The 26,234-nt window shown below is 46.2% G+C and overlaps 7 protein-coding genes across 7 annotated transcripts; 4 read left to right on the forward strand and 3 right to left on the reverse strand.

Moving 5' to 3' along the window:
- Positions 1–4,048: 4,048 nt before the first annotated feature.
- F4807DRAFT_469168 (uncharacterized protein) lies at positions 4,049–8,970 on the reverse strand. The gene is made up of 2 exons (XM_048002681.1): positions 5,598–8,970; positions 4,049–5,540 (listed from the first exon to the last, which is right to left on the reverse strand). The coding sequence occupies exons 1-2, from the start codon at positions 8,542–8,544 to the stop codon at positions 4,276–4,278; spliced, it is 4,212 nt and encodes a 1,403-aa protein (XP_047852178.1). The 5' UTR covers positions 8,545–8,970; the 3' UTR covers positions 4,049–4,275.
- Positions 8,971–9,522: 552 nt separating this feature from the next.
- F4807DRAFT_434074 (uncharacterized protein) lies at positions 9,523–11,475 on the reverse strand. Its single transcript, XM_047998760.1, has 2 exons — positions 11,216–11,475; positions 9,523–11,120 (listed from the first exon to the last, which is right to left on the reverse strand). The coding sequence occupies exon 2, from the start codon at positions 10,878–10,880 to the stop codon at positions 10,167–10,169; it is 714 nt and encodes a 237-aa protein (XP_047852179.1). The 5' UTR covers positions 10,881–11,120; positions 11,216–11,475; the 3' UTR covers positions 9,523–10,166.
- Positions 11,476–11,855: 380 nt separating this feature from the next.
- Positions 11,856–13,780, forward strand: F4807DRAFT_469174 (uncharacterized protein). The gene has a single exon (XM_048002682.1). The coding sequence runs from the start codon at positions 11,902–11,904 to the stop codon at positions 13,600–13,602; it is 1,701 nt and encodes a 566-aa protein (XP_047852180.1). The 5' UTR covers positions 11,856–11,901; the 3' UTR covers positions 13,603–13,780.
- A 1,294-nt stretch (positions 13,781–15,074) lies between these two features.
- Positions 15,075–16,980, reverse strand: F4807DRAFT_434082 (uncharacterized protein). Its single transcript, XM_047998761.1, has 2 exons — positions 15,883–16,980; positions 15,075–15,813 (listed from the first exon to the last, which is right to left on the reverse strand). The coding sequence occupies exons 1-2, from the start codon at positions 16,543–16,545 to the stop codon at positions 15,733–15,735; spliced, it is 744 nt and encodes a 247-aa protein (XP_047852181.1). The 5' UTR covers positions 16,546–16,980; the 3' UTR covers positions 15,075–15,732.
- Positions 16,981–19,313: 2,333 nt separating this feature from the next.
- Positions 19,314–21,081, forward strand: F4807DRAFT_434087 (uncharacterized protein). The gene has a single exon (XM_047998762.1). It carries the CDS (start codon positions 19,830–19,832, stop codon positions 20,937–20,939), a length of 1,110 nt encoding a protein of 369 aa, XP_047852182.1. The 5' UTR covers positions 19,314–19,829; the 3' UTR covers positions 20,940–21,081.
- Positions 21,082–21,223: 142 nt separating this feature from the next.
- On the forward strand, positions 21,224–23,444 carry F4807DRAFT_434089 (uncharacterized protein). The gene is made up of 4 exons (XM_047998763.1): positions 21,224–21,331; positions 21,391–22,067; positions 22,123–22,560; positions 22,621–23,444. Exons 1-4 carry the CDS (start codon positions 21,253–21,255, stop codon positions 23,224–23,226), a joined length of 1,800 nt encoding a protein of 599 aa, XP_047852183.1. The 5' UTR covers positions 21,224–21,252; the 3' UTR covers positions 23,227–23,444.
- A 216-nt stretch (positions 23,445–23,660) lies between these two features.
- Positions 23,661–26,064, forward strand: F4807DRAFT_173722 (uncharacterized protein). The gene is made up of 2 exons (XM_047993495.1): positions 23,661–24,620; positions 24,688–26,064. Exons 1-2 carry the CDS (start codon positions 23,782–23,784, stop codon positions 25,856–25,858), a joined length of 2,010 nt encoding a protein of 669 aa, XP_047852184.1. The 5' UTR covers positions 23,661–23,781; the 3' UTR covers positions 25,859–26,064.
- Positions 26,065–26,234: the final 170 nt, after the last annotated feature.

Raw genomic sequence — 26,234 nt, forward strand, 5'->3', positions numbered from 1 at the left:
GCCCCCCCCCCCCCCCCCCCCCCCCCCCCCCCCCCCCCCCCCCCCCCCCCCCCCCCGGGGTGTGTGTACGAGGGCAAGTACGGAAACAGATACTTCTATGCGTTGCTACAAGGCATACCTGCATTGCCGGCATGCAGTGCCCGGTGGACACGAATTTTTCTTTTCAGCCATATTTACGACTATCCTCACCTGACGGATGTATATCTTGGAACCCGTCTCTGGAGCATTCCAGCCCCTTCGATTTCCATGGGTTCACATGATTCGTTGGTGCCCTTAAAAGTGATAGTATGCCACCAGAATAGGTTGAATTTAGGCGCCAGCAACCACCGCTTGCATATATTTACTAACATATCAATCCATTTGGGTTCTATTTTCCGGTTTATTTTTTCAGAAGAAATATCCTAGTGGTCATGAAAACAAGCTCACAGGTTGTCAAAACCTCTTGAGTGCTTCTAACTAGTTCCCTCTATCACAGCCAGGTGCGTCATTGTTCTCAAAGGCGTTCCTCCGTCTATTCAAGCTGTCTTATAGATTCCAGTCGGTAGTCTTCTACTTATTTAAATGGTGAGCATAGGACGCCATAGATAAATGTGGATAGCTTTGATATAGATTTAGAAAGTTTCTAATTAGTAAAGTATCCGTAATTTGCACCAATAGAGAAGGCTAAATAATAGACATTCCCTTACAAGTTGCATGAACGTAAGGCTTTTCTGATTTGAATATTACCTAGGTAGGTAGGAATCTAGCGCTGGCGAGGTAGGCATCCACGGCCAACACCACAACATGAGAGTAACCAAGTACATTCTCACCTCTTGAAACATCGGCAAGTCCGACTGTACCCATCTATGAGGACCGTAGGGGTTTCTACCTACTGTCATCTCCCCCCAGGTACAGAAGGGGCACTCGACCGTACAGATGGTTGTAAGAACAGACCCTAGTAAGAAGTCACATATCTAGTACGGAAATCATAAAGGTATTTTTCCCTTCAAGGTTGTACGTAGAACAAGAACACGTGTTATGGTCCCATTCATTTACGAAATCATGGTGTCGCCTTGTCAAGTTTCCACAGATTCTCATGGGTTGCCAGGGTAGTCGTGTTAGGCCAATTTGATACAAATCTAGAATGTACATATGTAAGTAATGATATTACAATTGATCCTACATAGACCCAACCCGGGCTAGTAAAGAGGCCGTTGGGAACGCATGTGAATATTGAGATTAGTGCATGGCATGTCATTTTAGAGGATTTGAAAGATTCCCTTCGTCCGGCGACTGAAAGTTGGTTATTACTCATTTTATCGAGTTTTCAAGTTTACCTAGGTATCTGCTTTAATATGATATTTCTGGGCAGAATCACCGCTGCCAGGGGGTTGGTCTGATTTTGGCCCATAGGATACCTGCTAGGAAGGCAATTTTGAGCGGCTAACTCTAGACTAGACTGGAAATTAGACCTCTCTTGTGGATACATTGACTACGTGGTCGACGGTCTTTCGGAGCTCATCGAGTGGTAACGTCCATGCTTTTGCATATGTTAGGTCTACTCCATGTCGACCATTCTTGTAACGTAGCTTCTAGGTACCTACTCCTAAGAATAGGTAGTTCAAAACGAGGTCTAGAGCCGAGACTAATGATCATCGTGATCATCGTTCCGAACGTCAGCTGTAAGAAAAGGGTATTGATCTAACACATCGGAATGTTACGAAGAGAAAAAGTAGGGTAAATCAATCCTGAAAGTGATACCATTCTCTCCATTTTCCAATCACACCTCCAACATTAGCGCCGACAAGGCGGACACAGAAGGTTCTATGGGGTCATAGATTCAATCCAGGCCTGCCGTCATGGGAGTGTAATATCCTCCTACAACGTCGGCATGTCCGCGTAGACCTTCATGATATATTCGCGGCCATATCTGCGGCCGCGAATGTCTAGGCTCGTAGCGAGGTTTGCTTTCAGGGAGTCAGATATCTTATCCGGGAAGGAGACTGGGAGATCCCTAGTACATTAATAACTACTATGTGATTCGATTCGGTTCGGTTCGACGCAAATTACTCGAAGCATTGCTTGAATACTCAACGAGAAAGTACGATACGGTATACCAGGCAAATTTCCCTAGTATTAGATCATTTGGGGAAAAAAATCGAGTAAGCGGTGGTCAGATGAGCGGGAAGCTTTATAATAGCTGGAATTTTTAATATCCATATATCACCACTACCGTTGTGATGGTATGGTATGCTGTTGATGGTGATGGATAAGTACTAGGTTACCTGATATATGAATGACATTAAGTTACTAGGTACCTAGTACATATCATGAACACCCTCGGGGTGGACAGTATCTGCTTGCTGAGGCAGGTACTTGGGTACTTCTGTGCTAAACCTTGCTAGAGTTGGCCGTAAATTTTCGAATTCAGTAAAAATAACGGGTTTCTTCCGGTTTGCCAGTTCTGTAGCTAAAACGGTCGCAACTTTAGCGCCGTAACTATTCCGTCCACTACATACCTTACCGCCGCATGGGGGTATATTTTAACCGTAACTATTCCGTTTATCAAATACCAACGGTACATATACCGCTTAATGCAATGAACAGCTCCTTATTAGAACGCTCGATATCTGATTGGCTCAAAACTTAAACTGTATATACACAGCTCTTTCCCAAAACATTCAAAACTCTAAACACGCTTGCCTAATTGAACCAGGAATTCCCCGTTTAAGTAATTGTATGGGTATATATGCAGCTCAATCGGGTTTGAATCGTTCAATCTTTTGAACGCTCGAACCTTGAACCGTTTAATGCGATAAAACCCCGTGCGCGTGCCCTTTTAGCCGAGAAGTCCCCGCCTTATATACTAAAACAAAAGCTTATGCACTTACGCGTGATGCAGCTGTAAGCTTTGTAATCGTAGTCAAGTGGCAAAGCGACCGTAGCTCATCCAATTAAAACCTGTAAAGCCCATGGTTCGAGTAAGAATATTTCCAAAAACTGTAGATTCAAACTGTGTGAGATTAATAATCCTAAGAGTCTAAGTACAGCTTCCATACAATTAGTATGACAGCAGTACTTAGAATATCTCTTTTTTCCTTTATTCAGGTGGTGGAACAGTCAAGCCGTTTAAATGCATAGCGGCTCAAAAGTTAGAACGTTCAATCCATACAACGTTCGATCCGAAGTTGAGCCGAATATATACGGCTTAAAATAATATAAACGGCTCAAAATAATCCAAACGTTTTATTTTTGAGCTAGCCCAAAACGGAGCGTTCAGGTTTTTTTAAGCCATTTGATTGGCTTAAACTTATAAAAAAAGTTAGCCTGCATGTTTTCATAAACTTTATTAAACGGCTCATATTTGGAACTGTACATATACCGTACATATACGGTTTATAAGACCCGGGAAACCCACCAAGGTAATTAATAATAACAAGTACCTCATTTTCAATTCATATCGAAAGCTTGTGCAGTACGAAGAAGGACACTTGATAATACTACTACTCATCGTATCATAATATATCATATACTTTATTTATTTTATAATATTATTCGCATTTATAGATAAGAGTTGAAGGAGAAAAGTTATTCATTGCCTGCGGTGACATTTGCCAGTTAACAGTCACGTGGAGATGTTGGATCTTTGTGGGTCCGATGGTATGGGGGACGCCACTTTTGGATCTTAAAACTTCCAATTCCTGAACCTCCCATACCGGAACGGCTCATCTATATGCAATATCTGGTGTAACTCTACGAGAGCCTGCCATTGCTCAATGCCTAGTGCACAAGACTGCGTTGTTAGACGATTATCAATCTCCATACACTTCTTTTGAACCATAACAAGCCCAGCGTATGCACCCTTGACCTCGGGAGCTGCTTTACAAGTTCGGTAGCAGGTAGAGGAGGATGGGAAGGTTTGACATCTTCCATTGTGACCTTTCGATCGGTTGCACTTCACCCCTATTAGCTTATAGTCTGTGGGTGCCGTATCTCTAGCATATTGAGCGGAATGATCTATTAAGTAAAAGGGAGCTTTGTTCTTATAGAATGTAGTGCTAGATATACCACGCTTAGCTGAGGTAATCAAGGGCTAATCCCTATAGGGATGGATTACCTAATTGCCCTGTGACAGGAGCATAGTACGAATTGCTGGAAATACTGTGACCCCTGTACTGTATATATGTCCAATATCTCAATTGAACTGGCGGGTTAGCGGATTTCGTATTATTGACAACTCTACGACGAAACGCCTTCATCTATTTTAAGCCTTATGTTACCCATCCACCAAGAGAGCTAGAGTTCTTCCTCAACACTGTTGTCGTCATACAAGTCTCCCTCGGGGTATGCTAGTCTGGTTTGCGCGAAAGTCTCAGCTTCTACCGATCTTCTATTGACGTAAACTTTCTGAGGATGTTCAGGGATGTTCGATCGTGGAGTACTAGTTTGTTCGGAACTGCCAGCAGGTGGAGAGACATCAAGAAAATTAGGTGGGTGAATTGGCGGTCGTCCTGACTTTGTCTCCATGGAGCTCTCGGAAGAGGATATACTTGGTACCCTAAACGTGGAGGTCTTAGGAGGTTGAATTGGCGGTCGTCCTGATTCTTTCTCCGTGGAACTCTTGGAAGAGGATATATTTGGTACTCTAAATGTGGAGGTCTTAGGAGGTTGAATTAGCGGTCGTTCTGATTCTTTCTCCATGGAGCTCTCGGAAGAGGATATACTTGGTACCCTAAACGTGGACGTCTTGGGAGGTTGAATCGGAGATCGTCTTGGCTGTGGCTGGGTATGTCGCGCGTTGGGTGGCGCCTTGTCCTTAGATATCATAGCAGAACTAGCACCATTTTTTGGAGTCGGACGGCGGCTGAGAATACGTTTCGTCTGAGGTTGTGAATGCTCGAGGTTCGCCATGGGAGGGTCTTCGACTGCCTTCCTCTTACCCTTTCTATCCTCTACAATTAAGGAGACTCCGCTTGGTGAGGTACGTGGATGCAACATTTCTGGTGACTCCATGAGTGGGTGTTGAATGGTAAGGGGTCTACCAATCACTTGGCCGACCCCTGAAGTATTCGGATCCTCTTCATCGTGATGTATCAAGCTCTCAGAAGTGATTAAGGTGGAGGTTCCATGAAAATTGTCTGACATGATTGCTGGTATTGCTGTGGGTTCTGGTGATTTGGGCCTGAGTGGTTGGTGGTGGGCCTGGGTCTGAGCCATTTTATCTTCTATTATTATGTTGGAGCTCTTCTTGAGTTTTTTTTGGGGCTTTTCCTTTATCGTCATTTTGTTCTTTGTTAACTTTTGTCCGGATTTTGAGGTGGAAATTGATGCAGGAGGTTGGCTGGAAGGGTCTTGACTGCGCAGACGAATCCTCTCACTGCGCCGTGGTGTCTGTGGTTCTTGATTGCGCAGGAGGAGCCTCTGACTTCGTCGTGGTGTGTTGTTCTCTGGAGAGGGGACCTGAGATCTCCTTGACGTCTCGTTAATTGTTTTTTCTCGCAGAGAACCACGGGCCCGGATAATGAGATGTGGTGGAGTGATCGGGGAGCGCAATGCGCCAACTGTAAGTCGTTTAGAACAATTCCGGAAAATAGTATTTCGAGACGAAAATAACTTACTATCTGACACTCCGGGTGACAAGCGATGACTGCCATGGCTAGTATCCTCCTGAGGTATATTTTCTGTTGTTGGCTGGGTTTCCGCTGCCTCGTCACGCCTTCCTTCCTTCTCAGAAACGGGAGTCTCATCTATAGACTCGCCTAGCTTTGACATGGACTGGGGTGCCCGCATATGGCTCGGTAGGTATGTTGACAATCGCCTAAGTAAGCCTTTTTTAGTAGCCATAGGAGGCCGGATCGGGGATCGCTTCCTCCTTTTTCGAGCTTGGGAAGGTGAATTGACTCTATATGAATACCGGCTGGCTGTCATATTACCCGTAGACCTGCGAATGAGAGAATCTCGAGGAGCTGTCTCCTTGGCTGTCTTTCTAGGTTTGGCTGCTACCTTCTTCGTATTCTGTGACAGCTGTAAGGGAGTAGGGCTGGGGGCGATGATTACTCGACTGCTATTATCTTGATTTTGAAGAGAATTTTCTGCCCTTTGTTGCGTTGCGTCTCCTGTTTGAATGGGAACCAGCTCCTTTCTCTGAACAAGCGGAGGTTCGTCCATTAACGTGCTTATACTTACTGGTATCGAATGGATCTGGGCTTGTGTAGGACTCTGTGGGAGGGGAATTATGGATCTTCTCAAGTCAGCTTCGTTTGGCTGTTCAGCTCTGGTGATTAAAGAGCCCGGAGGTTGGATCGGAGACCGCGATGGGCCTACGGCTAAGCTTTCTCGGCGGCTTCGAGGTACAGTATTTCGAAATGGGGGCGAGGCGCTTCGTGTTTTACGTGGACCATTTCTTCTTCTGGGTAATCTCTGGTGGTCATTAGGGGCATTGTCCTCATCCTGGACTTGTTCACGTAGTATAGACTGCTCTATGGTACATCTTGATTGACTGAGTCGTAGCTCTCGCAGCTGGCTATCAGAGACTTCGTATGCTGATGAGGTTTCTGTAAGCCTTTCACCAGCGGATGGTAAAGTGGTATGAATCGGAGGTCGGGCTGGAGTTCGTAGCGAACTAGCAACAGATGGCCTCCTGAGGTAGGGTATCTTGCGAGGCGGCTTGCTATCCCGCTGCCTAAGAAGTTTATTACGACCATTTTTATTAATCTCGTCGCCTACAACTATTTCCCCCGTTGATTCAGCATGAATCAACCATTGTTCATCCACCTGCGATGTGGGATCAAACATTGGCGTCCGCATCTTGGATGAATCTGAAGAATCGCTTATCTCCATTGTTTGGGGGAGAGATTCTTGCATCGAGAATGCTCCCTGGGGGTGTTGGCTTTGTTGTTGTAAAGGAGATTGGGTGTCATCAATCTGCATTACGGTGTCGGGTGACATACTTGGGCCTGCATCATCAATCTCCATTATTTCGTCTCCGTCGAAAGGGGTCAGATCGCTCCCCACTTCCGACCCATCCGTCATGTACGACCATGGGCCGAAGAAGGCCTCCAAAAAGTCTTTTTGTACAAAGGCTGCCGTAACTTTCTCTCTACTATTGGCTTGTTCGAGCATGGGTAAGAAGGCGTCATGCTGTAGTTCGAGAAAGTTACGAGCGGTCGGCTTCCCGCCTCGCCAATCTTTTGCCCGTCTGTCCCAATTGAGATCCCAATGCAATTGACGCGGTGACTGGGGCTTTATTCTTAGCCCATTGCTAACCTTAGCGGTGCAAAAGCCATACTGTCTTGCTCGGGCTCGAAGCCGAAAAACGTACCAAGGATCCACAGCAGCCGGCGGGACAGGCTCGCCGCGCCTGTCTTGGAGAATAGGCTCATTCGATAAGTGAATACAGTCTCTCAACCCATCAAGAAATAGTAGCATACGGGCTAATCCATCATCCAATGACACCAATGGTTGAAACCTGCCTTCAGAAACCTCAAGAAGCGGTCTTTTCGGAGAAGTCCAGAAACTTCCCAGAGATTTAAAAAAAGGGTCGTCCCCGTCCTTTGGATTTCTATCATGTAATTTCTCAGTGTCGTCCATGATATGGTTTCTCAGTATCTTGACTCCGATAGAGAAGTATATCATGTTCTGGTGGAATGTCTCAAGGCTCGGAAATATAACGTCAAGAGATAGTAAATTTCGTGTGATACTTCGTCGAATAGTGATACTTTTCACACCTGAAAACATTTCGCCTGTATCCATCATGAGTCTGATGTACTTTCCATCAGCGTTATTTGAAGGGTTGCGGCGTTGAAGACAGCTAATTGTTTTGGAGTCCATATGTGGCACTATGGACGCATCGCCTCCTATGACCCCCCAGTAGATACTTAACATCCGCTGGAGGTATCGAACAGCATTTTCCGAGCACCGCAGGGGAGTATATTTATGCATCGTACCAAGCTTAAATCCTCTTCTGGTGCCAGGGAATTCGAGGACGGCGCAGAGAGCTATTACGATATCTCTATGTTTGAATATTCCATTTTCTCGTCGGAGCAGAAGGTTAAGAATTTTCTTCTTGCTTCTCGACAGTTCTGATCTCCAATCCCCACCCAAGTCTGGTTTGCCAAGCGCAAGACGGAAAAGGTGCCAACAGATCTCCCCATCTGGGTATTTGGTCTGATGCGAAAACCTCGGTACACGGGCATCGCGGTAAAGCTTCACAGGCCACCAGAATCTCTTCCCGAACTTGCCCCGAGCTGCAGCAATTCTTTGTCGTCCATCAAGACAAACGATACGTTTCCGGAGACGCACTCGTGGGTATCTGCCCGTTCCCGCGGTGCTCCGAAATTGGGCTTCGGATATGCCTAAGGCAATTAAGAGTCTACTATAGGTTGCGGCGTCGATTTCACCCTTGATATGGTGTTCCCAAAGTTCCGGCTTACACCCCTCTCTTCCGAAGATATCTGAAAGATGATTAACGATGACCGGATCTTCGTCTCTTCCCTTGTCAGGCTGGTAGGTGTATGCATTCAATGGGACCCAGACGACCCCGAGGATTTCTGCGTCTACCATCATTGGTTTAATGAATGAGTAAAGAGAGGAAATGTTTTAGGCTACCAGCGTCATAAATTCCCCAGTTTTGGCTGGATGAGAGCGACACCCAGTGACCAGGAATCTGGAGCACGAACCCCAAATTCCAGGCCACAGATGCCGGATTAGAATAATAACCTAAAAATCGATGTAGTCACGTGGTCATAATTCCTAGGTAGGTACCTTAGTATAAGTGGTGAAAGAAATTCTCATGCGGGTGGCTATCTAGGTACACAATCCCTCTTCAGACTAGATCATCAGTGTAGAGAACTTAGCACGAGGTCGACAACGGATCTTGGAAGGTTGAGATGGAAGTTTTATGCAGGCGCTATTATTAGAAGGTAGGTAAAAATGTACCAAGTAGGTAAGCTGCAGATCATCCTGTGGTTGCGTCAATGGGTTGCATTGGGTATCTGGGAGGTTTATATTTTGGTAGGTACCTAGCTAAGTCTTCCATTCAGCCCTAAGGTTTAACACAGATTCACAATGTGCTTAAAGGTTTTTCCGGGTGCCTAAGTACCTCTGTACTTACACCCTAATAGGTAGGCAACGTCGGACCCCGCTCGTTCCCCTAAACCCTTCAGGCTACCGAGTCTACATCCAACGGAAGACGGCCGTACCTAAGACGGGTAACACTGAGGCTCGCCACGAAGTGAACCGAGGTTCTCTCCTTTTTTTTAGGGGGGGTTCTTGATGGATACAGGCGACGCCGGTCTGGCTACCCGGATCCTTGGGGCCCTCACACGAACCAAATCCGGGATCCGGGATTCCCGATTCACTTCATTCCAATTCGCTCAGTATCTAGTAGGTACGTATCTACATCACGTGCCCATGATAAGATCTGGTCCGTGTGTTAGAGATACCTAGGTACCTAATCCTCAAAGGGCTTGGCTCCTCACGTGACTCTCTTCGAACCCCTAAATATCTGGAGCGTTTGCAGATGTAGCCCTTGACCTTGACACATGATTTAATCAATAGTGATTGGTTTGAATAACATCCAAATCCATGGACGTCTGTATACCTAGGTAAATAGGTACATTTGTGGGTTCTAATCTATCTTTTTCTGAGCCTTCCGCGGGACGTCATCGGCGAACGTGCTGGTGGGAGAGGCAAGCGTTATTTCATCCCATTGCTCATCCTCCTCTGAGTGTATCCTACGTAACTTTTGTCTTCCCTTCTCCAAGTCTACGTCATGGATAACGTCCTGTTTATATGCTCCCTTCTCCGAGCTCACAGCATTTCTAGTGCGAGATGACCTGGTGTTGGGTCGGTATTGAACTTCGACGAATTCAATGGATCGGGAATTTCTGCGGTCAATGACAGCTTTGCGGACATCGGCAGAGAAGGCGGGGCCACCGCAAGCTTGGCCGGTCGTTAGTTTAATTCATCGCCTAGGAGCCTGGCTGAGGGTTACTTACCTACAACTATACCCTCCTCTGAAGTGGCGTCCATCATATGTTCGAGTAACAGATGACGATCGACATGATGAAAATACAGCCAATGGCTAGTTTCCTCGAAGACCGGCTCCTCCTTCCCTTCGGCTGGGTAAACGCACCATACAACGAAAAGTTCCTTTAAGTATTAGTGACCGATTACAAATGGCAGAACTACATAGATAGGGTACTAACATTGCCGGCATCTAGTTCCTGCAAACGTTTCAGGTAATCTGCAGCCCATCCTCCCTCCGAGTTTCGCTCCATACTCCAGAAGATGTTCACTCTGCGGAGTATGTCACCTGGTCGTCGATTCTCCCAAAGACTCCTGGCGATAGAGAGAATACCCAATATCCCAACCCCGTGTGCTGTGAGCATCGCGCTTCTAAAATAATTGAGACGTAGGTTCTGTCCGTACGGACCATCTATCAGTAGTTTTTCGCCCTTTGTGAATCGCAGCGATTTGAGAGGGCGGCTATGCAGAACCAAGAAGGTCAATTCTACACTGTCATTTCCCTCAGTGTCTAGCTCGTACCACAGCACCGTCATCGGATAGCTGGTAAAAAGGTTATAGTGGAAGAACGATCCCGCCGGAAAGATATAAAAATAACTTCCTGGAAAATGGCGGAAGCGGCGATTACAGGTCATGGTGATGCGGGAGACTTCAGAATCTCCAGTCTCGTCGGTTATCGTCGCTCCAGTCGTGTAAAACAGAAGTCTGATGCATGTGTAGGCAGCCGTCAACACCCAAACCCCGCCGGATACCAGAACAATCATCTCAGCTTGCTTAGCCGCCAGGCTAATCACATGCCAGGCAGTTGCTCCCAGCGTGGTAAGCGCAAGAACAAGGTGTAATTTGGCGAAACTTCGGAAGAAGTATCGGCGCATGCAGTAGAAAGAGGTGCACAGGAGGATAAGAAGTCCTCCGAAAGCCTTTGCTTGTCAACTCAAACTCAAGCAAGTGGGCTTTCGACTTACAATATAGCCTGATGTGGAGGCCTGGTTCAGCCTCGAGTGTCTAAATGCAAGGACGGCGTGTAAAGCACCCTCCATAATCGCAACTCTGCCGATAAAATGATGAAATATGTAATACGTCGACAGAGGAATGCCAACAAAATCCGCGATAAGGTTAGTACGTCCCCCAAGGAACAAGACGGCTGCGTTGGCGGTAGCTAGCATCGCCGCCACCGATCCGATATCTGTTCTTCTTATAATGAGAATAGCACAATTAGCCCCAAAATAGGCAGTCAGTATCACAGACTCTAATCGAGTAACGCTCATCCAGTATCTCCTGGGTAAGAGAAGGGGATACTGAACATTGCGAGCAAACATAGCTGTTCCGGGGACCATTGAGAGCAACAACGTCGGCAAAAGGTAAAAGACAAATGGCAATAAGGATGTCAAAAAGTAGCGGAAGGCATAATGCAAACTAGAGTAACGCCGCACACATCTCCACGTAATGAACCGCAGACAATTCAGCATGGGATAAAATAGTAAAGAGAAGGCAAAGACTGTTATGACGTATATTGTGGTAAAGTCCATCGTGACCTGGAATATTTCCAAACCCGATATATGGCTATTAAGGATTGAGAATGCATTTTCACGGTCTCCTATATGCAAAACTAGTAGGATCTAAAGCCTACCTCACAAGTCCCTAGTCCCATCTCTGGGTCCCCGGTTCCCGGTCACAGCGTCCCGTTCCAAAGATCAGTCCCCAAAAGCCGGAACCACAATCCAGAAAGATCCGGGGACCCGAGTGCCTGGATCTACAGATTCTAAGAGAGCACTCCATTATTTCTCCGATATAAAGATATCAAGCATTTTCATGATCTCCAAGGCTTTTGTTCTCATGCAAAGCCTTGATATTGAGATTTATTCGTTCATTCAGTAAACCTAGCAGCCCATAAGAATGGCAGACATTAAGGACAATGGTACATTACTAGCCCGCCAGATGCGGCGTTTTATCGAACGGAATCCAGAAATCGAATTCCTACAAGATGTTCCTGATTCTGCAAAAGCATCCATTTTACAGCTGGGGGATCCGGATTTCTACCAGGACAAATCAGAGGAAGCTGTACCGATTCCACTCGAATTATCTAATAGAAGAACGTTTCAATCGTTATATAAGCGACTCCAAAAGGAATACCTAACCCTACCAAATTTGAAGAGTCAAGACATGAAACAAGACAAGAAGAAAGAGGAAGGAAATGCGAAGGGGCATGAGAAGGATGACAAGGAGCAGGAGGGCGAAGATCAAGAAACTAGCCAAAAGAACCCTCCAGGCACACCGAAAAATGTTCACTTTCAGCGACCTCAAGATGCCATCCCACCAACAGAGGATGTTGCCTTTAGCCAGGGTACCTCCAGCCAGGGTACCTCCAGACAGGGTACCTCCAGCCAGGGTACCTCCAGCCAGGGTACCTCCAGCCAGGGTACCTCCAGCCAGAGTACCTCCAGCCAGGGCCCTGGAGAGACTAATCATGACATCGGGGGTGCTGGAGAGACGACAGCCGAGTCCACTAGTGGCCGGAGCTCCGGAGAACCCAGTGCCGAAGCCATCAGAAACCAGGACACTAGGGGAGAAACTCCCATCAAAACTGAAGATAACTGGAGCACTAGGGGATCCAGTGCCGAAACCAGCGGTGGAACTGCATATGTTTGGCGAAAACTCAACGAAGCACTTCTCGACGACGGGGATAATCTATTGAAACGCCTATCAGAAAGAGCTCAACAGAAAGACTGTGACTTTTCCGATGTTAAATTCTACTTGGAATACCAGCTGAACCGAAATTCTGACCTCACTAAGGAGGGGCTTAGTGATCTGGCTATCAAATTTATCGACCATTGTCCTCAGTCACAGGCAGATCTTTGTAAATCCTTAAGCGAGAATGACCCTCAGCTTAAACGAAGATACGATAAATATTATGCGTCCACAAATTTATCACCAGAGATAAAACAGAGACGAGCGTGGGCTAGGAACCCGCAGGCTTACAGGGAAAGGATGTTTGAGGGTTTGCGGCCAGATAAACAAGGATGGGACCAGATCACACTAAAGATTGATCCCGACACAGGCAAGAAGAACACCAAGGGGAGAATCACTGCATCCATCGATAAGTATCTGGATGTTTGCCTTGACAGCCTTAAAAGAAATGATGAGGAAAGGCACTATCTAGCATTGAGATCCGAATACCCCCTAGAAGCTGAGCGCTTCGAGGAAAGCGAAAGGGGTCGACTGCTGACGATAAAGCCACAGAAAAAGGGGAGCTTACAAGGTCTCCTGAAGACGGACATAAAAATTATAAATTACTCCTGTGCCGACCAGTTACACCCGGATACTAACCCGCGAATGTATTTTTTCGGATTCGATAAGAGGAAAAAGAGGATCCTCAAAGCCTGGGCAAGAACTACATTTTGCGAAGTGAAGGATTTTAAGGGCGGATTTGACGATCTCAACGACCAGCGGAAGGAGTGCGGCCAGAAAGAGATTACTACAGTGAACAGACCGCACAGAAGGTGGCCTGGCCACTACAGGGAGCGCGGCTCTGATTCTGAGTCCGATTTTGATTCTGACGGACTGGAGGACTTGATAACAGATATAAAGATTGAATAGCGGATTACATGGAAATTATAGACTGAACTATGTGGTGGTGGATTTCATAACAGCAGGCTTTTCTTAACAAGGTTGATAACACTCCTTACCTAGGCTACGAAGTTTATTTCAGTAATATGCATTCCTATAAGCTTCTGTGTTGTCCCAGGAGTAATCTAGGTGCTTAGTGAAAGCTTATATGTAGTTCCAGTGACTTCCTCACATGTTCAATTCCAGAATACCTAACCTACTAGGTAGGTATGTAGCCGGCAACTGCCCGTAGCTTAGGTATCCCAGTGATCGACGGCTAGCCCTATGATGCCTCCAAACGCCGCCTCGGCATCATCATTAATGGATGCCTACCTACTCAAGATTCCAACGATTTCCTACCAAGGCTTTAAATCGAGGAATGGGTTCTATAGAGGGAGAGAAGAGTAAAAACGAAACAGCGAATGCTTCGAGATCTGGTTTTCCTAAAAGGCTATCCGCAACAGTTCGTACACAAATGACATACAAAGTTATGTTTTATTTCCGATAATGAATTGCGAGGACTACCTTGTGGAGCTGACGGAGTTCCACAATACCAGCGACAGACTCAACGGGAGCATCCTCGAACGTAAAGCACACCTAGGTAGATATTCTGTCATTCATAGGACCTGTTCTTCAATACAGGTCCGGTCTAGGACCTGACCTAGGGGAAGAACGGTTGCTCTTATATAATCAGTCCCCCAGGGCTCTTCAACTGACTAAGCAGCCCCTAAGCTAAGTTGACTAAGCTAGGGTTGAAGACTGGAGGGGTAGGTAGTCCCACTTATTGAAGAGGATGCACCCAATCAATTGATCGAATCTTCTTTTTTAGCCAATTAGAAGGGCGGGCGACTTCACAGCGGCTGGCAAGGGGGGCGAGGGGGGACGCGCAGCGACCCCCGAGCCAGCCGCGGAGGCTGCCCGCGTTGGCTGTGGGGGATTTGTTTGGTTGATTTATGTTGGACAACGGGGATATCGGGTAAACTCAGGGCTATTGTGCATCCCCGTAGGGGGTGCCTCCTGTGCTGAATTACGAGAGAAATTTGAATCTAATGTGGCAATGGTTGGGGCTTCGGAAGGACTAAACCTGCGGTAGTAACTGCTAGGTACATCTATATACGTCGATAAGGGCATTCAAGTTCATAGCCGGACTATGAAGGGAAATAGATTTTTATTTTTCTTACTTGGAGATTACTTAATCGGGCTGGGGGGACGAGCTAGGGTGGGAGAAGACCCGCTGCAAAGGGAAATGCATCCAATAAAACGGGTGAGATAAGCAGGGGAGAAAGAGGTGCACCGAATTAAACGACCAGGATAAGGGAGTTAGCGTGAGATTTAGCGCTTTTTAAGGTGGTCCATGCACTTTTTTGTAGAGAGCTTTTGAGCTGTCAAATAACTACAGCAACAGCTGGCAGATAAGTGCTAGCTCTTGGCAGGAGTGCTCTACATTAAAAACTTCTGATGCGGATCTTTATAGCAGCCTAAAATAATTCCTAAGTTCGCGACAGCCTTACCCGACCAAAAAAGAAAAAAAAAAGAAACCCCGTTTTTTATTTATGTTTCTTCGTAACAATATATCTGCCATCAAACACTTCAAACTTTGAATACTTACCTGCGACATATCCAATGGTACGCCAAGAAGATGTTACAGATTTGACAGAGGATCAGATCCTGGTTAAAGCCGCAAACTGGGTAAGGACTCAACTCGGACTCAACTCAATGTTGCCGCAGTTCTTCCCAACATTAATTAATATCTTAGCTCGGCGAAGACTCGGCGAACATTATGCTTGTTAACGAGAAAGAAGGGGCTTTAGCCGTACTTATTTATATAAAACAAGATGAATTTGGAATGCCTATTCACGACAATGGTAGTGTAATGATCGCAGATTACGAAACGATTCTTGTCGGCGATTACGCGGATAGATCTGGAGTTTGGCTATTTAAAGCTTCTGGGGAAGATCTGTTGGTCTACAAAGCTAAAGTGAAATACATTAAGAAGAAGGGTTGAAATATTCGAAGAGGGTACGAACTGCCATGCCTGAACATTGGAGGAACTTAATCCAATCCTGAGCGTTAAGCCATTTGATACGCCCGCCTACCTTAATCTCCATTGTTGGTTGCAGTCTAGCGCTGAAAAGCACTGTCATTATGTGGTCTCCATCTCCGAGTAGGTTGCGTGCTATTGCTTCCCAATTCGTGGTGAACGTGGGCGATCCTATGTTATGTTAGCCTCCTAATCTGTGTGGAAGATCGCTTGCTAATACCTTCGCTAAGCGGATAGATTTCTTTAGCGCGCTTTGCTGACAGATGTACTTCAAGTATGTGTCCACAGTCGATAGGTTCTGATACATAATCGTATGGCTCTATTGTTGACCGCCATGAGAAAGAAATGTTCTGGATCTCAGCTGGCGCTTCGAGATGGAGGGAGTTTGTGAATAGTTCCACGGCAAATGTACAGACCCACAATGTGCCTAGCACAGTATTACTATGACTTGGAGGAGGAGCTAAGAGACTCATGTTAACATTCAGGGAATTGGAAGCGACACATCCCAGGTGCATACCATTGCTAGGGCTTAGCAGGCCATGCTTCTCGGCACAACTTTGGAACACCGGCAGCAAACGCGTTAGCTCTTTGTCTTTTCCCTCAAATTCGCGGGAAACCCTGCTGAAATCCTCATTTTTCAAGCTGCGGGATGCCTTACTTCCGACCAGGATGGCGCATAAGGCAATAGCAACCGGTCCATGCTGTTGTACATCTTCCAGGAAATGCCGATACCGTTTTACATTCTTGTGGATTGCATTCGTCTTTCGAAGGATCTCGCCCGCCGTTTTGATCTTGTACTCATCTTTACTACTGATACCATGAACAAGAATCTCTTTAATCTTCAGGGATATTATGTCCCATGTGGGTACCACAAATCTCGTCCGGGTAACCATTATGCAAACCTGCGTTCATTTACCTTAGGCTTACGCCAAGTCTATCGATTGATAAATGAACACGAGATTTGTAGGAAGAGATACCTGGTAAGGAGATGACGTATAAAGCGAGGTGAGAAAGAAGGTGAAAAAGAAGGTGGGAAAGAAGGTGAGAAAGAAGGTGGGAAAGAAGGGGGGAAAGGAACGATATTTGTAGGGGTGGTGGTGGTGAGCGGAAACGCTCACGAGCGCCACCCACCCTAGGTACCTAGTCATTCGGAACAATGTACGTTCGAGCTTGGATGATTGAAGATATCACATTCCCCTCTAGGTTAGCAAAGGGAGTTTATTAATGACATACCTAGGTACCTAGACATCCTCAAAATGTATCTAAAAGGCCTAACGAAGCTGTCATAAGGGAAAAAAGGACAACTACTCCAAATATCAATTTCCTAAACATGGAAAACTTTTTCGTTGACACTCCTACTGTTGCGGTCGTTCCCGTACTACTCTCCGTCATGATGTGTATGCACATATTCGTTCTGTTCCAGGCCAATAGGCATAGGGAGCGGCAACCCACACATGCTGCATATTTACCAATTCCCTCTATACTGGGACTTCTTATTTTTGGGGGGCTATTCCATTATTCAACTACAAGGAAACGGTCATTCGAACATAGCATCGCCCTCGCAATTTCTATGAGCCTCGCTTATGAGGTATGTCGAAATCAAAAATCAGTTAATGAAGCTCTTGAACTAATTAACACACATAAGCGTCTCTGGTGGACTAGAGAATGGGTAGTTCCATCGCCAGCAAGTTTATCATCTTTGATTGCTGTGTTTTTCTTGTTTACTTTTGCGTGTCTTCAATTGAGCGCGGGATTAAACCAAGATATGCCGGTTTTGGTTCCAATTCTACTCAATAGAGACTGGTCATGGGCGGAATGTTTTGTTAGGTGGCATGATTCAGACATAAATACCCCTTTGGTAGACCGCAATAATCGACCTACTGGAAATCGTACGAGGAGAAAAGGGCGGGAAACGGTAATCATACTATCCGTCAATACCTTTTGTATGGTTACAATGTTCGGGTTCTGCGTTTCGAAGCAGAGTCTGTTGCCAACGGTTGGGGTGCGATTCTCGTTACCTATTCTATATTTTTTATGCCTTCCTGGTGAGGTGCTTTCCCTGTTGCGGGCTTCCCCGTGGCGGGTTTCCCTGCAATGGGTTCGAGAACACTGCTGTTCGTTCCGGAGAACGAGAAGCCCAAGAGAGAATTTGATAAACTCGTCACTTGGTATCCCAATTCCGTAAATGACTGTTGTTAGTGTGGGATCTAAGCTGAGTGGGTTGGAACAGGGGCGGCGTCGGCGTCATAAGGGGTGATCGGCTGGGTACTTGAGCAAATATTCAGGTAGGGTAGCATGTCGTATTCTATTTGAGCTGATAGTTGGATTTGTTTGGTGCCGGTAGAATACAATATTGAAGAACTATTCGTCAGAAGTCTGGTCGATTGGACTGTACATTGAGACATATGCCCATCTCTTGACAAAATAAACAACGAGAGTCTTTCTGTACCTATGTATACCTACCTCAACCGTAGCTAGTTAGGTTAGAGCTCCTTGCTAGTTGTTACCTATACTACATAGTCTGCCTCGTGACACTATCTAAAAAAAGCCTTGGAGCCAAATCATCGTTGAACACACGTAGACACTTTGATAGTGAAACAGTCTAGTACACAAATATGTGTGATGCTTTATTAATATGAGTATCGACATCTTATGGGCACTTGTACCCACGAATTATTAGCAGTTGACCTCAAGAATTCCCAAACACTTTTCAACATGACCTTCACCGGCCAACATCCTGACACACTTGCCTTGGTACCACTTTCTAGTACCGAGGAAAATTTTAATCATTAGAATAGCTGTTGACTTACCTATCACTAGGGAGGTACACCGATGGGAACTCATCCAAAAGTTTGGGAAAAGTTTCAGCGACCCAAGTCCTTCTAGAATCCCAATTGGATGCAAGAAGCAAGTGCGCGGTTTAACTATCGATGAATACTAACGGTAGCAGCCGTCTCTGTCCCCGAGAAGCGAACCTACTTGAGCATTACCCGCGGTCTGATCATACAACCCGCCTTCGCTGGGAGAATGGATGAAGCCCGAATCAATTGCCACTGTTAGTTGACTAGGGAGGAAGGTAGAAAGCTCGCTGATGGGCTGATTCGCCAAGCGTCTTTCCTCTTCCCTATTTCCTCTTTCCCCACTCATGTATGTTTGTGATAATCTACACTGCATACAAAAGGTGGGAAAGAAGGTGGGAAAACACTAGTACCTAATTCCTACCTATGTATGTGCCGAAGAGTCTTCAGCTAGAGAATGAAGATGATGTATCATATTTCCATTCAGAAATGGTCCGTTACTATACCCTTGTAGTAGTCAAGGACTGAAGGTCGGGGTTGACATGGCTGACTTATTACGACATCTTTCATCACACTGGAAGAATATGTACAGCTACTATGGCAAGGACTGGTCGGATCAATATGAATTCTGAGACAATAAGCTAGCTATATGATCCAGTACGCATATTGATTCTAGCCAAGGCAAATCTCGCCTGTGAGGTAAATCACAAGTACCTCATGAAAGAGTATCCCAACTTGAAGGCTATATCACAGATGACAGCTATCTTCTCTCATAATAAACCTAGTAGACGGGTCGGGTCTGTCTTCGAGATTTCAGGTGGTGAGACAAGAATAAGCCCAACCCGATCCGTGATGGCAAACATCCTTGCTCCCGTCGATCTCCTCTTCCTCGTCAAAGCTGCAGCGCAACCCACCAAACACGTAATATATGTACAATCAGGAAACCAACTGCGTAAACAAAAGACACGTTTCTTCATGTAAACCCCTGTCCATATCACGTCTGTAGGCTAAGGGCAAATGAACAATTAAATCGCTCGGAAACAAGTGAAGGAAGAAATGGAAAGCGCGGCAAATCCTCCTTTATGACTTGTCCGAACTATCGCCTTCTACTATTGTAACCTAACAATGTATGAAGCTATTGAAGGAAGATACGGCATGACTTTGTAAAACTGCCGGCATATGGCGTTAGACTCGACGCGTTGATATGCGGATCGGGATTTGATGCTAATCTGTAAAGTCGCCTCAGAGATACCTAGCATAAAACATACCTAGTACCTAGATATTTTACTTATATATATAGATAGCGAGACCAAGGGGAAGAGACAGACGGCGTATGAGTTTTCAGATTTCAGGGCATAAAACTACTTCAAATTCTTACAATGACGTCCAGAACAAAGTTCAACAAATTCGAACTACCTTTTAATAGGATTATAGATTACGACTTAGGCCTCTACGACCAAGAATTCAGGATAGTAGTGAGGAAATTTTTGGAGGCTTCGTATGAACAAGACCATGCTGAATATCGGAGCAGTCAGCTTGCGCAGGCGGCTGAGCAAGCTACTTTCTCAATGAGAGAAGGCTATTTTGTTTCATGCGAGCAACCGCCTGATGACACAAGAAGAAGGATGGACATCAAAATTGAGAGAATGGATCCAGATCAGCATACGATGATTACCACACGTGTCGGAGAAGTGAAGAGGGGTAAAGGTAGTGTTCGGGTCGTTGAAGACCAAGCATTGGATGCTGCAAAGAAGACCATCAGGCACGAGGGCTTACTTGGCACATATGCCGTAACGATCGTAGGAGTTTATTTTCGGGGGTGGCTTGTCGATAGATTGCGCAAGAAACTCGAGCCATTATGTGGACCCGACGACACGGCAGATAAGTCAAACTATTCACCAATAATCGTGTGGGATTGGGTGCTTGGGAGGTTTCGTTGGCATGATGTGTGGGTGAGTGAAGCCGACCTGATCAAGAGTGAATTCCCACGCCTTCAAGCGCCGCCTACTCTACCAAGCCAGGCACTCGATCAAAACGCGATGTCTATCCAATATCCCCAATCTTCCACGGTTCCGTCCCCGGGAGGAGGATATACATATGGTCTTCCAGATGAAATGGATATGGGAGACTATGAGGCCGGGACGTCGATGGCGGAGGGATATGCCAATCCTGGACAGCAGCAAGACGCGATGGATATTCAGGATGACACCATGGTTCAGACCGAAGCAGAATTTCCTGAGCAAAGTACTGGCCCGCCTGCAAACCGCTCGGGAAATCGGTGGAACGGTAAAGCCATGAAAGAGGTAAAGGTGAAAAGGATCACCCATTTGTTACAGGGTGATGAATTTGAGTTTGAAAATCGAAAAGGCACCACGACGAGAGTTCCATTGAGGGACTGGCATGAACACCAAATTGATGGTCATTCTGTAAAGGCGTACGAGACGGACAGTACATTTTATTGGTGTCGGAAGTCAAAATTTCCAAGATAGGTAGATCGGTGCCTAGCTGGACGAACGTGGAAGACGCGGATTTATGTAGTACCGAAGCACAAATACTTCCAACTAGGTACCTACTAGGTAGGAGGTACATACATCCAATGTATGTAGGTCAGGTACATGGAGGGTATCCACTCATTTAGTTACAGTTACATCCGAGGTAGGGGAGAATGCTTGGACCACCATCATCATGGATATCACGTTCATTAGTCAGCCCATTTATCCTTATCTGTGCTAAACCGTGATTGTGTTGAAATAGTCTTGGGCTTGGTGGTTTCAAATCATATTTCCATAACACACCTCAGTCATGATGGCTATCGTTTGTATACCTCCCCGGTGCAGTTTTTGCCGATTTGAATTTTGCATCGGTACGACTATTGTCACGAGTAAGCAATTGCTAGTCTTTCTGATTTCGAGTACTATGTAGCTGACAAACTGCGTTTAGTCCATAAAAATGATACTCTTTCTAGGCAATTTCCGTATGGGACAGACTCCACACATCTATCCATCACTTACACTCAGTGTCATCGCGCATGCAGACATCATGGAGAGAATGGAGGCCTAGCTGTGGCTTGTCATTCCGAGTGCATTAAATTTCTGCCCCATCAGTCGTGGAAATTTTCTCAAGCATTGCTTTATTCATTCGAGCCTCCCTTCTCCCAGGAAAAGCGGCGTGTCGCCTGGCTTCGCTCAAGCCTGATATCAAATTTAAAAATGCCATGTGACTTACCATATGAGATAAAGAGCAACATTGCTCAAAACCTGTTACGCGAATACGCTGTTGTGAAAGCGAGAAGCTGCTGGGTTGATGCTAGGGAATTCCAGAAATCCACCGATCTATGTATTAACCCGTCAAAGACAGTATGGGCTCGGTATATCGAGTTCGAGGGCGTTAAATACATCGCGTCGATAACAAATGAGCCTAGCGATGGTCATGAGACATTATTCAAGCCGAGTTCGTCCTCACGTGTCGATTACGTATATATTTCCGAGGATCATTTAGGCATCAGACAGATGGTGTTCTCCCCTTCTCAAGCTCCAACCGTTCCTCCATTACCGGGTATTTGGTGGAGGATCCTACCGATACCTCCTTCGGGATGCCAGCTTTGCGGCAAAACCGACGTGTGTCTCATCTATTCCGCTCCTGTCCGAAGGTGAACTGATCTTGCCTTAATAGGGAATCAAGCTTCGCAGCCTAGCTAGCACTGGCACGGACGATCTAGCGTCAACTTGCAATATCGCATGGGACATTCCTCCCACCACGCTAGAAGTTATGGCGTATGAGCGTACTCGATGGCTTGCCACGCTACCATATAGGATGGTTGGGTTTTGTGAGGCGCTAGGGCGTATTGACGGTATTAACTCGGCAATGCGGATGCGGATGGCCTCATTTCAATGTAATAGCCCAACAACGACTGGCTATTCGTTTTGCTGGAATGTCTCCCTCAGGTTCGTCCATGCTCACACGGCGGGCGAGGACTTATCGTTTTACGGGTCTATCGATAGACCCTTCGAAGAAAAGAACATATGGTTCTATGTGCCAATGCATCCTAGTGAGTATATTACCCACGTATGGAAGCGCCATCGCCAAAATGAGCGGGAGCTTGCTTTAATTGTAAGTTCGGTGATTATAAACTTTGCCCCTTTACGAGGAATAGGTCTAATTATCCAAAAGATCGAGACAAACGCCGGTCGTAAAGTTGTCGTAGGTCCTCACCTGCGGCCGAACTGGCCTTCGTGTCGTTGGACTCTTCTGAGTACGTTTCAGCCCAATCCTAGTCGAATATTCTTTGAGGACTCCCCTCACGGCATCCGTTGTCTGGCTTTCGAAACCCCTTCACCAAATCAATATAATCGACCTCTCATCCTCCCGTTCCCAATATCTCCTTTCCCGAAATCCACCTCTATCGAGGATTATTTCTATACGTCTGCTGTCCTTGATAATGTTGTTGAGGTCACACCCTGCCGAACAGTGCAGTCCGGCGTATGGGCTATAACGGGTATCCTTTTATCGTATGCCAACGGCTACCAAATCGCCGTGGGGCAGGTTAGGTTGGATCACCTTAGCCCTACCATGAGAGTTCTGCCGTCGCAAAAGATGACTTTTACATTCTCTGCAGTAAATGGCTACCCTTACTTAGCCAGTATACATTCAGCCCCACCAATGTGTAGTGAGACCGACATGGAAATATGTTGGCACGGGTCGTTGGAATGGTGGTTTTCGCGCCGCCAGTGCAAAATTTATCATAATGGGCAGGCAAGTCCGGTGACCAAATTTTAAGTTAGGAGATCCCCCGACGTACGAGCAACATTGAAGCTACAGTACAAAGAAACGGTTTAAGGAAGGCTGTACTTAATTTTAGCTAAGAATGGATCAGATAATTCCCTGAGTCCACGAAGGTTATTGTGTCGTGATGTTTTTTTTCTTTCCTTTGCGAAGTGGTTCGAAAAATTATTCAAATAGGCAGTTCTGAAAACCACTGTTCCTGCACTTGAAAAGTACCTAGTACCTACATATCCATTGCTATTCCTTGATATATCCGACTATCGAGGTCCCCACACGTATATATCCCTGTATCGTAGCTGCCCACGTTGCAGGGGAGACCGGGATGATAGGGTACCGGGCGGGCGATAAGCGTATTAGGTACTAGCCCGTACCTAAGCAGAATGACCGGGGATTTTAAATTGCAACCTCGGTTATCCCCGCTCTTCCATCTTACAACTAACTGCCTTGGTGTTTCATTTTCTCACGTACGTCCGTTGTTTCGAGTACCCGAGTACATGTGCACCTAGGTATCCATTTATACCTCAGCTACGAGTGGGAAACATTGGCACTATGCGGCTGGCCTGTGTCGACGGTGATGGGGAGATTGTAGATTTCGAGAACGCTTTGCAGCAACAACCGTATACTATTCGTGGATTGCTCGCGGATGCACTAGCTCACTGCTACCGCATTCTTCCCGACTCCTTGGAGTTTCTACGAGCCGAAGGGGAGGTCCGTGAAGCGCTCCGAACTTTTCAAGGTGACCAGGATAGATACGCAAGAGGTTACGTTCTTTCGCGGACGCTCGATAGTCGTGCCCAGCAGACACCTAGGGCTGACCTCATCCTGTTGGCGCTTCATCGTGGTGGTCCCCTTGCCTTAGTTGGCATGTTTTACGCTACTATCGACGCACACCGCAAGCCAAGTCACCGCGATACCCTAGACTACCTCCTGAATAGGGCGACTGATGAATCCAAGCTCCAACTGATCATGCGGTCAAGCACCTTTCCATGCAACCCGTCCATAAGCAGTTGGCTTGTCCGCATATTCGAAAGGCTACGACCCAATGCACAGAACTTAGCCTGTATCTTACGATGTCTCGGCACGTCAAACGTACCTCAAGCCCTGTTTCGCCGTCTGTGGATGTCTTCCCTGTCCTGGGGCGCTAACGGGGAACCTGTTGAAAGCAAAGCCCATATGATCAAATCCGTATCTGATGAGCGGAAGTTTACGGACGCTCTCCGTGATCTAGAATATGTTGGATTCATACGAATATCCCCCACCACTATTGACCTTGATATGCGCATTTCCGAATTCCTCCGGTTGGAATTTGAGGACCCCCGTTGGATCGCTGAAGCTGTACGTATCCTGGCGCATGCTTTTCCCAAGCACCGCCCCCTTGAGCCTACAAGGTATGTGCTTAGGCAGTCATAGGTATCATTTGCTTTTATTAATCTCGAATGTACTGACATTCCTTAGTTACATAGAAATGTGCAAAATCTTGCAGCCCCCGCTTGAGACTGTCTTTTCTTACTTGAAGCATGTGCCACTTGGGTCGCTTGCTGTCGAGAGGCAGTGCCTCGAGCAGTTCATCGAGGTATGCCTATCCGCTTCGTATTTCCGGGACAAGCCCTGGAAACTCAAAGCAATCTCTATCGTCATGGAAGCGTCTAGTGTCCTAAAACACTCTTTCTCTGAAAACTCATTTCTAACAGCAGCGATTGATGTAAGAAAGTCATCTCTATCTCTCATCTACCAGGAAAGGAGTCAAAAAGTGAGTCGTATTGTTATACCAACAGTAGATCATCGATCTCGCGCGCTTTCCGCGGATGTAGCTATCTTGAATGCTCGCGAATGCGTCAGTCTCTCTACGCTAGCATCAGCGTTGGAGTATCTTGCAGGTTTTGATCCTTCGTGGCAGGGCTGCGTGTCAACGTTGGGAGCAATACAGGGGAGGGAGGTGATATTAATGCGTGCCAGGATTTTGCGGTTCACAGGTCGTTTCCAAGAAGCTTATGCTCTCATCGAAACCATGCCACCGGATGATCGGACGTTGCCAATTATTGGCGCTCTCCTATGCGAGCTAGGCAGGTGTGATGAAACTATTCGTCTACTAAGCACGCAGGTGACGGGCAGAGGGGGCATTGTTCGAGTCAGGATCGCGTTGGCTCACGCTTATCTGCTAAAATGTATGCAGTGTCATGTCCAAGATCAACCGTTGGATTGGCGCTCGCTGCAAGTCACTCGCACAATGTTCCAGGAGCTACTCAGTGGGTTTAAAGCTGCTTCCTATTTCAGCCGAATGGATCATCTCTCGATCTTGATTGGTATAGCTACAATCCACCACATGGATGGACAGTTAGATTACGCTCTGGAAGGCTGGCAGAAAGCTCTCGCTGCTTCTCAACAATATCTCTCCCCAGGATATACAGATATGATAATTTACTACTCGATGAGTGAGTTGGAGAGCAGGCGGGCAGCTTCTGCTCGATCAGACATGCTTGAAAATCAAGCGAGAGATCTTTTCGCCAGAACGGGACGCCAATATCACTTTGTTGGCCTCGGATCAATGTGGCCAGAAATTATTGGCAAATCATTGGTCGCGCGCGGTCGGCGACCTGTAATTCCTTTAATGATACATCAAACCTAATTCATGTTGGATAGGTATATTATAATTATGATGGAGACATACTACCTGGTCTGGAAAGCCTTTCCGGGTTTCCTTCCGAGTCAATCCCGCAATCTATGCGAACAACAGTCCGTCTTTTTGATCCCGAGTGTAACCACTACGCATGACGGGAATAACCAACTTAGGCGTCAAAGTTGAATACAACTTCACCTTATTTCATAATACCGGATGATAGAGATTAAGTTGGACATTTGCAAGTCAACGAAGGAAATAATATTACCACATAAGTTGAACTATCGTCACACGCGCACCCCGGGTTCGTGCTACCCATTTTTCTATATAAAATCGCTAAAACACAATATTTATGATTAATTTAATAAAATAGCTTGTTATGTGA

Source organism: Annulohypoxylon truncatum (assembly GCF_022578515.1).
Source record: "Annulohypoxylon truncatum strain CBS 140777 unplaced genomic scaffold F4807scaffold_26, whole genome shotgun sequence".
NCBI lineage: Eukaryota > Fungi > Ascomycota > Sordariomycetes > Xylariales > Hypoxylaceae > Annulohypoxylon > Annulohypoxylon truncatum.